The sequence below is a fragment of the Heteronotia binoei genome, chromosome 21 (genome assembly GCF_032191835.1).
Source record: "Heteronotia binoei isolate CCM8104 ecotype False Entrance Well chromosome 21, APGP_CSIRO_Hbin_v1, whole genome shotgun sequence".
Taxonomy (NCBI): Eukaryota; Metazoa; Chordata; class Lepidosauria; order Squamata; family Gekkonidae; genus Heteronotia; species Heteronotia binoei.
Window position 1 is genome coordinate 76,608,830 of NC_083243.1, and position 12,245 is coordinate 76,621,074.

General features: G+C 41.7%; 1 protein-coding gene across 1 annotated transcript in view; it reads right to left on the minus strand.

Moving 5' to 3' along the window:
• Window positions 1-5,227: 5,227 nt before the first annotated feature.
• The window catches only part of BMF (Bcl2 modifying factor), a 60,819-nt gene continuing 53,801 nt past the window's right edge, over window positions 5,228-12,245 (minus strand). The window contains exon 4 of the mRNA XM_060261238.1: window positions 5,228-7,150. Within this exon, the coding sequence (XP_060117221.1) occupies window positions 7,049-7,150 (102 nt within the window). The 3' untranslated portion in view covers window positions 5,228-7,048. The remainder of the gene's footprint in view (window positions 7,151-12,245) is intronic.

Sequence of the window (12,245 nt, forward strand, 5' to 3'; positions counted from 1 at the left end):
CCCTGGGCCACCAGGTCTTTTGCAGCTTTTTAAAAACTGGCATTCAAATATTTTTATATTGATAATGTATCTATAGATGTAATAGGTTCTCTGAATTCCTAGCTTTTATGTGTTTAGAGTAATTCTTTATACCCTTCCCTTGTAAAGATATGTCTAGATATGTGTTTTTTAAATGAAAACTTAGAATTTAGAGAACCTCTATACCTTTTATTATAATCAACATAACAGTATTCTAGTGCCAATGTAAATAAATAAATAAAAGTCCCCAGAGTGGCTGCAGGTGGAAATGGCTGCCACAGGGACAGGGTCAAGAAAAATGTCTGCCACAAAGGCTAGAGAAAAAACAGTGGTGTGGTGCGAAGACAATTTTATTTCAATTATGTTAATAACCCCTATGCAATTTACATCGAGTATCCACATGGGGATCTATACATACATCAAAAAATAAAAGAAAAAGGGTTAATTTATATCTTTTAACTGTTTCTTAATTATTTGCTAAAAATGTATTAACACAATGATAAAATGTTTAAAGAATACTAAGAGTATCAAGATACACCAAAAATACTACTTGGAACATAGAATAATGTTGTAACAATTATTGCAGGTATATACAACAAGAGGACTCCAAAGCTAGCCATTTCAAACATTATTTAATAGAGTGAATAAACCCTTTTAAGCACACACCCCAGTCACTGCTTTTAAGAGGACTTCAAATTTTAAGGACAAATTAGTACCCTGCAATACATTTCAACCTGTAAATCCACACACAACAAAAAAACCAAACAAAAAAACCTTACCAGGATCTAGTTTACCTAGTAGGAATTTTCCCTGTAAAAACTGTGAAGAATTTTATCAACCTATTTCCTTGCAGTATTTTTGGTGTTCTTTGTACATGCTCAGTTCTATCTTTTAAAACAAGTTTTTATCATCATGTTGATACGTTTTTAAGAATTAAGAAAAAGTTAAAAGGTATTATTTTTTTTCTTTTATTTTTTGACATATGCAAATCATGTAGGCATTATTAATATAGTGGAATAGAATTATCTTCCAGCTACATAGTTTTTTCTTTGTCTTTTTGCCCCAATTGGTGTGGCCCTTTGCTCTCTTCTTGCCATATGGACCAGAATGTCCAAACTTTCACTCCCATGCAGTAGTCATCAAGGCATTACTGCAGTCATTTCCAAAACTTTGGAGCAAAGCAGGTTTAAGAAAGATCAGAGAAAAGCCAGGGGAACCACTGGTGGTGCCTGAATATGCCATGATGCCGTGAGGAAACAGTGGGAGACAAACTGCTTCCCAGCAGCATTGAACCTGGGGCAAATAACCTGTGTGGAAATGGCCAGTGTTACCTCAAACTCTTTGGTGACAAGCCTACCAGGTCACAAGCATTTGCCTTTATATACCATTTTACATTTCCAGAATGTGTGATGATGCCCACTACCCAATCCCATTCACACAGAGTAGAATTGTCAGTTTGTGTCAGAGTCCAGCAGTTGCTGCAAGTACTAAGTACTTATTAATGTGAATTAATACAAGCTCACAGTTTCATGGGAACAGTGTCTCAGTGTATTCCAGGCTTTATCAACATGCCAAAGAGCCCTTTTCAAACTCCAGAAAGGAGGAAAAGAAGGCAAGCAGCCAATCTCAGGAAAGTAAGGTTTTCGATACGCCTTCCATCTGGGCACTGGATTTCCCCATTCCCTTATGCCAGTCAATACAGACAAAGCTTCCAAAAGGCAGAGAGGCTGGTAGGAAACCCTCACTCAAGGGCGAGCATCCAAAATGAGAGTTCCAGCCTGCAGGAACATTGATGAGAACTTACTGCCAACAGGCTGCTTAAATTGGCAGAAGACGACAAGCAGCCTTGGTACAATGAGGAAATAATGGAAGTGGGGGGGGGGGAACGAAAAGAAATGGTAGCAGTGCATATGTAGCCACAGAAGTCATGCAGCAGAGCATTACTAGCACAGAAGCCATAAGCACTTTGTGAAAAGCCATTTCTAAGGGCGGTCTTTTTATCTGAAGACCATTCCCTTCCTCTCCCTCAACCTTGGCCTAATTTTTGGCAGCTGGGATCTACCTTGGGCAGCACAGTTTGTTATGATTGCTGTCTCAGTTTCCAAGAACTGCAGCAAAAGCACTATTATTGGCTTTAATGCATCAAGGGAAAGTTTGTTTCATAAAGGACTGACAAAGAAAAAGGAAAAGACACAGCAAAGGGGGTGGAGGGGGAGATGGATGGAAATTGTTATCTCCAAGTCAGGATCCCTGATCAATATGCTTATGGAAGGAGTTGAGGATATAGGTTTTAATATTTATGTTGGTTCATTTATCTTTACACTTGTAAAATGGATACAAATATAGAATAACCAATCACTTTACTTTCTTAGAAACACAATAGCTTACATCTCAATATATTAAAAGTGAGACTAAATACTGAGATTCCATTCTCTTCACATGTAATGTAATTAAATGATTATCAGAAACATCTATTCAAAGTTCAACATTCATAACACTCTGAACAACTGACCTGCTTTTGTTAATGGCAATCTATGAATAAGCACTTAAGGGATAGAAGGCTTCATTGACAGAAAACTCAGTGGTCATAAAATGGCTTCCATCCAGGCACAAAAGGTGATAAAACACACACTCACCATTTCACAGATGAAAATAGGGGTGCATATTCTTATATCAAGGCTCACTGTGCAAATTGGCTGCCTCTATTATACATTTACCTCAGCAGCAGCAACATGTGAAATGGCTGGTTAAGGCACCATGTACGTGTTCATGTGCAAGAATTTACACACTTGGGGGGGGGGGGGACAAGAGTCCCACCCAAGCCCCTTTGGAGAGAGTTAGCTAGATAATTGGGAGAAAAAGCAGAAGAGGAAAATGATCCCTATTCCAAAACAAGTCAAGAAGTGAATATTTCATGTAGGTTTCCCAAATCTTTATCCTGATGTGGTACCCATACATTTGAAGGCATGGCAGAACCATTGGGTTTTATGATCATCTAGCAGTGATTACAATAAAACCCAATGGCTCTGTATTGTCTCTACCATTGTGGGTTCAGTTCCTTGGATACAATACAGTTCAATGTTGAATAGTGGAAGAACCAGGAACCAGCTTTAAAATATAATACTGTAGCTGATCACTATTTACTAAATATGAATATTGTTTATTAAAACCCCCAATATTATTAAACTCATTATTTACTAATTACAATGTATGTCCCCCCTCTAACTGGTTAATTTATCTTGCTCCAATAGTTTGAACAGATCTCAACAGTTACCTGCTAGGCCATGTTAATTAATGCTAGCCTATAGTACTTTCGAGCAATGAGAAGGGCTACCAACTCCCCCCCAGTAGGGGTGGGGACTCCCCAGCTCCTCTTTGCCTCCACCAATCAGAACAGCAGCAGTAGAAGAAAAAAAAATTAAAATGGCTCTCAGACCAATAGCATGACACTACTTCCAGGGGTTATCACAGAAGTGACATCACACCTCTCTAGGAATCCACAGAAAAATCCCAGAAGTTACATCAGCCTTTTCTAGGAACTGACAAAAATTCTATGGTTTTAAAAAAATTCTGGCTATTGCTAGAGAAATGGAACATCACTTGTATGGGAAATCCTGAAATGACATCACACTGTCATCAACAGCTACCCTTTCCGATCCCTGCTCCCCTGGACATCCACTGTCAGGCCAGGCCTGGCAACCTGAGTGAGAATATACTGTCTGAATTCTATAAACCAACTTTGCAATATGATACAATTAATATTTTTGATCAGAGCTTAATATTTTTGGTCAAATGAAATTGATGGGCAGTGGATTATATCAAGGATATAGGGTAACTGCTTTGAGAAAGAAAAAGGAGGGGCAGAATACAATGTAAACTAGACATCCCAAAGTATTCTACTACCCAAAGTGTCATGGTTACAACCAAATCTCTAGGTGAAGGTTGCCTACTAGAAAAGGTGGCCCTTTCAAAGTTTCATGCAAATGTTACCAACTCATCAAGGAAAATTTTGAAAAAAATAACTCATCTGACAAAAACAGTTAGCACAAATGTTGCAAAGGACAGCTTCTTAGGAGAAACTGGCAACACATTCAGATGAAAATTGAGAGTAGAGATTTGAAGGCTTTAAAAAATACTGCTAAATTTGAATAGAAGAGCCCCTCTTGGGCTTATAGCCTAAAATAGAAACATTAGAAACTTGAGGGTGAGCGAGTTTAAAAAAAAACTTTTAGGAAACATTTTCTTTTTGCAACTGATGAATGAAATAGTGATGAAAGCATTGTTTTAAAAGAATATACAGCCAATTCACATTGCTACTGCAGGTCTCTTAGATCCAACATTCAAAAGTAATAATACTAGCAATAGCATTGAAACTGAATTGGACTAAGTTACTAAATGAGCAACTTTATTGGGATTTCATGCTGGAAAAGACTGCTCCAGTGTGGCAGAACACAGAACAGGTATTTGGTTGAGGAGTGCAAAAGGGCTTAGCTGTACATGACATTGACATGAGTTGGATTAGAAACTCCTCAACCCAACTCCTAGTCAGGTGTGCTTCAGGGAAACTTACCTTAAAAACCATTCCATCATACGGTGCTGCTCAGAGTGCTGTAATGGGGGAGGGGGGGACAGGTGGGAGAGTGGCTTCTGCCTTCTCTCCTGCACCCTTTCCCCTACTGAAGATGGCCAGGGGGACTGTTTTCCCCCTTCTTAGGTTCACTGTGTCCTTAGCTACATAAAGTCCAAGGAAGGGATAAGCAGGGCCCCCATGACTATTTCCACTAGAAGACAGTGAGGAAAAGAAGGCAAAAGGCCTTCCCCACCACAGTCCAAGTAGCTCTGAGCAATGGAGCAGTTTTTAAGATGAATTGTCTCTGATGTACAATTGACTTGTGCCATATGACACATGGACCTTCAGAGTTTGCCAAGTACATTGCCCCTGCAACAACAGCATAGTACAATACAGCCTTTGACTTCTCTTGCTTCTCATTTGTCTTCCATCTTCTGCACTGATCAAAATAAACTGATCAATGGTTGAAATGCACACACACATACAGGGAAACAAACTACTGTGAAAGACATTAAGAAGCTTGTTTCACTTCATGCAAATCTTACATTTTCTGAACCCTTGAAGCTCAAGCAAGTTCAGAATCAGATTCAGAATATTTTAGACACCAATTTTGGTTAGATAAATAAGCATGAGTTATCCTGGTGTTTTCATGGATGTATTTAATGAGATTGAATGAAATATAAATCAAATAAATAAAAATAAATAAAATATGGATCCAGGATAGCGAGTTTTGTATACAGTCATTACGACAGGTCAGCCCAATCCTAGGCTTATTTATCATAAGCAAGTCTCCTGGGCAATGAAGTTTACTCCCACAATCAACATGAATAGAATGCAACTGGTGTAAGGCAAAGATATATTGTTACTATAATAAGTAACTAAATATCTAAATGTATTTCTATTCCTTTACTAAAATTAAGGTGTTTTTATTTTATTAGACTTTTCCCTTTTAAAATGTGAGTTTTTTCTGATTCTGCATAATAACTCTGAGACTGATTCCCCTCTGGGCTTGTTTCAGCGTTGGCGCTCTTCCCCACCCCCCCAACACTTCCATCCAATTTTGCACAAGCTGCCACACGGCTTCAACTTGCTTTGCCTCTTTCCCACAACAAGCAAGATCCTCTGAAACTGGTTTCTGCTTGCCGCAGGAAAGAGGTGGAGCGAGTCGCAGCCCCACGCAGCTTGTGCGAAATTGGATGGAAGCATCAGGAGAAAAAGAGCTCTGACGCCGAAACAAGCCTAGTGGGGAATCAGTCTGAGGTCTACTTACAGGCCAGCATCCAAAAATACTGCACAGGAGGGACTTATGTATGCCCAATACTTTTTTTTTTTAAAACTCACTTTTTCTTTAAACAGCAGATCAAAATGTCACATCACCTACTGCTTTTGAAACTCTCTTCAGGTTCAAAAGTGGTTAGCTATGAGGTAAGGGGGACTGCTGTTCCAGAACCGCAAGCTCAAGGTTTCCTTGGGTGAGCAGAACAAATCACACCATTCTTTGGATGCAGGCCACCCTTTTTAATCTGCGACAAGAACTTCTTTTTGTTTACTGCCTTGTTGATGATGTTGAGCATATTTTGTCTACACGTATTTTCCTAGCTATCAAGAATGAAGACACAATACACTAAGGTACCTTAGGATGCAGCAGTCATGTTACTCCATCTATAATGGTGGGCATATTTGTAACTGTTGTTTGAAGAAGATCACGGCATTTATATTTTTTATGTCATAAATGTACCAAACCCAAGTACCATTTTACCTGCTAAAGTTATATAAAATACATTTTATGTACTAAAAGTAGTAAAGTTTGAATTTAATAAGTATTGCATATAATTGACCACTTCCCCTAACATTTCTTGGTGTCAAGAGAAAACCCAACTCCCTTTTTTTCACCCATGGCTTCAATGTATTTCTAAAAATTTTACATCTCGGCTCAAGCACCTCCAACCCATTTTTACACCACTATCCCAAAATGTAAGGATTGAATACTTTCTGTCCAGTTGCAAATGTATGCTATTGAACTAATGCTGTTTTCTTCAAAGTTTTTCCCTGGGCGAGTCAAACATGTCTCATTTGGAAACTACCCACATCATCTCTGGGTTCATTGTGATTCATTAGCGCCGTAACCCACAGCTATGGTTATAAAATGCTGCACACTCTTGTCAGCTAAAAGGGAAGCTTCCTAATATACCAGCCCACTCATTTGTATCTTGGTTTTAAAAACTGCACATTTCTTGGAAGATTTTTCATCAACAGTGTTGGACCGAAGCTCCCCTCTGAAGAAGACAGGAAGTTAGGAAGAGAGAATGCAAGTTCTTCTCAAAGAAGTTGTTTGTTTGACAAAAGTGTCCTCCATTTCATAGGAACCTCACATCCATCCAGCAGTATGCACATCTCTGCCCTGAAGTTATTCAGTGCTCCCAGCAGACTGGATGTGACCTGGAAGAGACTGGCCAAGTCTCACCTCCGGCCTGCATGGTGTCTATTTGCTTCCATGTTCAAGGCCATGTTATGAAGGAAAAGAAGAATCTGCCACCAGACGTGATTCCTGTTCTGCTGGTGCTGTAAAAAGACAGAATGGTCTCAGAAAGATTACTCACATAAATTTTAAACGTTGCTGTATAAGAATATTCCAATAAAAACTAAGTTACATTTTCAAAAACAGACACGTTCATCCAATCAGTACAACACATTTGGGAAAAAAAAGGTGGGGGTATAAGAGGTAAACTCTTCAAGAATAATTGTAGCTCCAACTTTAGAAAAGCAAAGAGCAGACCCTTTATGTATTGTGCACAAAAGGATTAAGTCTCCCCCCCCTTCTTGCCGGATTTTGCAGAGTTTAGCCAAGTGCTGTTTTTAATCAGATTGGCTTCTGAGCAACTCAAAGCTCCAGCTGCAAGAACAAACAACTTTTTTTCCTTTTTTAAAAAATAAAGGAGACTGCCCACTCCCCCGCAAAACAGGAGAGAAGGAGGGGCGGGAAAAGAGAAGTGTAGCTGGTGATCCATCTGTAAGTGATTTGACACCGTGAAGGTCAAAGGGTTAATCTTCAATTTAAACCACACTGCTGAGACAGCAAAACTGATTTTATCCAGTACAAGAAAACACACTCCTATGCGCACACACTCCACCCTACTCCCTCCACCATGCTTAACTTCCCAGCATCTCCAAGATAATACTGCTCTTTTTTTATAGCTCCTTTTGACAGTAAGCCATAAATAATCAGTCTTGGAACTCTTTCCTACTGACTGGAGCCAATTAAACCTTAAGCAAGAACACACTTAAAACAAAAACAAAACAAAAACAATACGGGGTTATTTCAGGTCCCATTATCGGGGAGCAAATTTAGAAGCTGGGCTGAGGGGGAGGGAGACACAACTCCTGTGTTGCTACCTTGGGACAGAAGTGCCATGCAGTCTTTTGTCAAAGGTCATTTCCCCCCTTTAAAACTTACATGCCTATGAAGACCAGAATTTTACACATACACACACCAGCACTGTTCTAAGCTGTGCTTCCATAAAACGTGGTGCCTACATTATGTCCCATAGTGCCATGATGGTTTGAAATGTCAGAGAGCTCTTTAAGACAAGGCATTTGGCCACTTCAGGTATGTCATACAATCAGGAATGCTACTTCTGCCAGCCATCCACCTTAGAACATTTTACCATTGTTAGCCCTGCACTTAGGCTGTTGGTTCTCTATTGAAACTTACCTTAGCAATTGCTTATCACCTCCTTCAAAACTTATCTAATGGAGGTGAAAGGAGGATTAAATGGTGGAGAGGAAAAGGACGTCAGCTGCTTTGGGTCCCCATAGGGGAGAAAGAAGGGCATAAAAGAAGCAAATAAAAATAAAAGAAATAAAATTGTCCATCTGGTAGCATAAGACACCATAATGTTACACATGAGTGGGAAAGCCAGAGTGGGGCGGTGGTTTGAATATCAGACTAGAGCACAACCCTGGGTTCAAATCCTGAACTCAGCCTTGAAGCTCTCTGACCTTGGACTAGTCATTCTCTCTCAGTCTAACCAACTTAGAGGAAAGGAGAACTTGGTACCTTGGTCTGAGTTCTATAGAGAAAGGGAGGGAGGAACAACTTGACAGCGAACCTGTGCAGTCTGAGGACAGCACTGTCTACAGCATAGCAAAGACCTGAGCATGCACCATTTGACTAATTTGCTGCATCACTAGAACCCCAAGTGATTCTATAATTTTCTGAAGGAGACTAAGCCTCTGAACTTCAGATGTATTTACTGCTGTCAGGAGTCCTGTTGCTTTTTGTTTGGGCTGCTCTCCCCTCCCACCAAAGATTTCATACTGGGCCCGTTTCATGCCAACCAGACTCACCCCAATCATATGAAAGCAAATTATGTCCCATAGTGCCATGATGGTTTGAAATGTCAGAGAGCCCTTTAAGACAAGGCATTTGGCCACTTCAGGTATGTCATACAATCAGGCTGAGCACATCTCACAGCCAAAGGCTGAGCACATCTCACAGAGGTCTGAGAGGAGCGGAACAGAGCAAAGCAGCTCTCATAGCTGAGACAGCTGGAGAAGTTGCTGAGAATTTGAGTTTTGAAAGACTTCATTCTGAGGTTTGTGGGACGGCCTAAAATTCTGAGTTGTGATAGCTGGGGAACTGCTCTTTGTTTGGTTGAGTGGGCAAAAGGTGAAAGAGATTGAGAGTGATTGCTGCTGATTGCTTAGGAGTGCCTCTGCTCCACCCTCTTTGCATTTTAAGCTGCGCCTTGCCAAAGGGCGAGAGCTAAAGGGCTTTTGGCCTGCGGCTCTTGGCCTAGGGGCTCTCTAAGGACCAGGAACCCAGATCTCTGATTTCCTTGTTCTCCCAATAAAGTAAGTTGACCCTCTAGAAGGGGAGCCACTTAAACAAACAGCATATATATATGATAGAATGCCAGCAGGGGGGTGGGGGCTTTCCAGTGTTTTGCACTGTCACATTACGACTATCTGCCCAAAGGACAAAAGTCTTGGGTGTGTGCTCGATGCAAGGAGCTCCTGGTCCTCAGGGAACGAGTTCGTACCCTTGAGGCTGAGGTGACTGCCCTGGGGAAGCAGAGACGGTCAGTTAAGCACTTGGGGAAGACTCTCGGGGGCGTATTAGATGAGCCCCGCTCTGAACGTAGCAGTCCCGTTGCTGCCAGAGAGCGTGAGGGTCGAGAGGGAACAGGGCACCGTGCTGAGGATAAGGGGAATGCGCCCTCAGAAGGGACCTCTTCTTTGGTTGGTGAGTGGGAATCTTTTCGCGCCAAGGAACCATCCCTGGGCAGGGGGAGGGGGGGTGGTAGTTGGTGATTCGATCCTTAGGCAAGTAGACAGCTGGGTGGCGAAAACGCATACTGAACGTATGGTGACTTGCCTGCCTGGTGCGAAGGTAGCGGACATTACGTGTGTAGTAGATAGGCTGATAGACAGTGCTGGGGAGGAGCCTGTGGTCGTGGTGCATGTTGGCACCAACGATGTGGGGAAATGCAGTCGTGAGGTCCTGGAGGAAAAATTTAGGCTGCTAGGCGGGAGACTTAAGGCCAGGACCTCCAAGGTAGCCTTCTCGGAAGTCCTACCTGTTCCACGTGCAGGGCAGGAGAGACAGGCACAAATGAGAAGTCTCAATGTGTGGATGAGACAATGGTGTAAGGAGGAAGGGTTTAAGTTTGTTAGGCACTGGGATGCTTTCTGGAACAAGTGGGACCTGTACGAAAGAGACGGTCTCCACTTGTCCCGGATGGAACCAGGCTGCTGGTGCTTAAAATCAAAAAGGTGGCAGAGCAGTTTTTAAACTAAATCTTGGGGGAAAGCCGACAGGAGATGAAATGTCTCTGGTTCGGGAGGACTCATCTCAAAGAGATGAAGGATTGGCTGCTATTTTTCTACCGGGTAATGGATCAGAGTTGTCCACTGTGATGGTGACAAGCAGTATGGACTGTCTGTCAGAGTCTCGAGGTGGCAGGAGGAAGGTGGCGGGCCTAGCTTGCCTGGGAAATTATAGATGTTTGTATGCAAATGCTAGAAGTGTTCGAAGTAAAATTGGTGAATTGGAATGCTTAGTGTTGGGAGAAAACATAGACATTGTGGGAATTTCAGAAACTTGGTGGAATGAGGAGAATCAGTTGGACAGGGTGATTCCTGGATATAAGTTATATCGGAAGGATAGGGAGGGAAGGGTTGGAGGTGGGGTGACTCTGTATGTCAGAGAGGATATACAATCCAGTAAGACTGAGGTCAGAGAATTAGGTTCCCTTTTAGAAATGCTTTGGGTTGAAATAGAGGGCCCAAAAGGAAATTTAACTATGGGAGTTTATCGCCCACCAAATCAAAAGAGAGAGGACGATTATAATAAGATGGAAGGCTTAAAGATAGCGGCTAAACGTAAAAACTGTGTCGTAATAGGTGATTTTAACTACCCGCAGATTGATTGGGTCAATATGTCTTCTGGTCGAGAGAAAGAGACTGAGTTTCTTGATGCTCTCAATGACTGTGCTATGGAGCAGATGGCCTCAGAACCTACCAGGGGTGGGGCGATCCTGGATTTGGTCCTAAGTAATGCCCAAGACTTGGTGAGAGATGTAAAAGTGATCACGCCCCTTGGGAGCAGTGACCATAATGTTATTGATTTCACCGTTTGTATAAATAGGGAGTTGCCCCAAAAGACCGACACAACCACGTTTAACTTTAAAAGGGGTAAATTCTCTGAGATGAGGAGGCATGTGAGGAGGAAACTGAAAGGAAAGGAAATACGGTCAAAACCCTTGGGGAAGCTTGGAGAGTATTTAAAACTATAATCCTAGAAGCTCAGATAAAATACATACCACAAGTTAGGAAAGGCACAAACAGGCATAAGAAAAGGCCTGCATGGTTAACAAACAAAGTAACGGAAGCTGTAAAAGGTAAGAAGGACTCCTTTCAGCGGTGGAAAACCAGTCCAAGTGAGATTAGTAAAAGGGAACACAGGCTGTGGCAAATCAAATGCAAGACTGTGATCAGGCAGGCAAAAAGGGACTATGAGGAGCATATTGCAAAAAACATAAAGACCAACAATAAAAATTTCTTCAAATATATTAGAAGTAGGAAACCAGCCAGGGAGGCAGTGGGGCCCTTGGATGACCATGGGGTAAAAGGATTACTGAAGGAGGATAGGGAAATGGCTGAGAAGCTGAATGCATTTTTTGCCTCCATCTTCACTGTGGAAGATGAGTACTTTTTGCCCACCCCAGAACCACTAATTTTGGAAGGGGTGTTGAAAGACCTGAGTCAGATTGAGGTGACAAAAGAGGAGGTCCTACAACTGATAGACAAATTAAAAACTAATAAGTCACCGGGTCTGGATGGCATACATCCGAGAGTTCTGAAAGAACTCAAAGTTGAACTTGTGGATCTTTTGACAAAAATCTGTAATCTTTCATTGAAATCTGCCTCCGTTCCTGAGGAAGGTAGCAAATGTCACCCCCATCTTTAAAAAGGGTTCCAGAGGAGATCCGGGAAATTACAGGCCAGTCAGTCTGACTTCAATACCGGGAAGGTTGGTAGAAACCATTATCAAGGACAGAATGAGTAGGCACATTGATGAACACGGGTTATTGAGGAAGACTCAGCATGGGTTCTGTAAGGGAAGATCTTGCCTCACTAACCTGTTACATTTCTT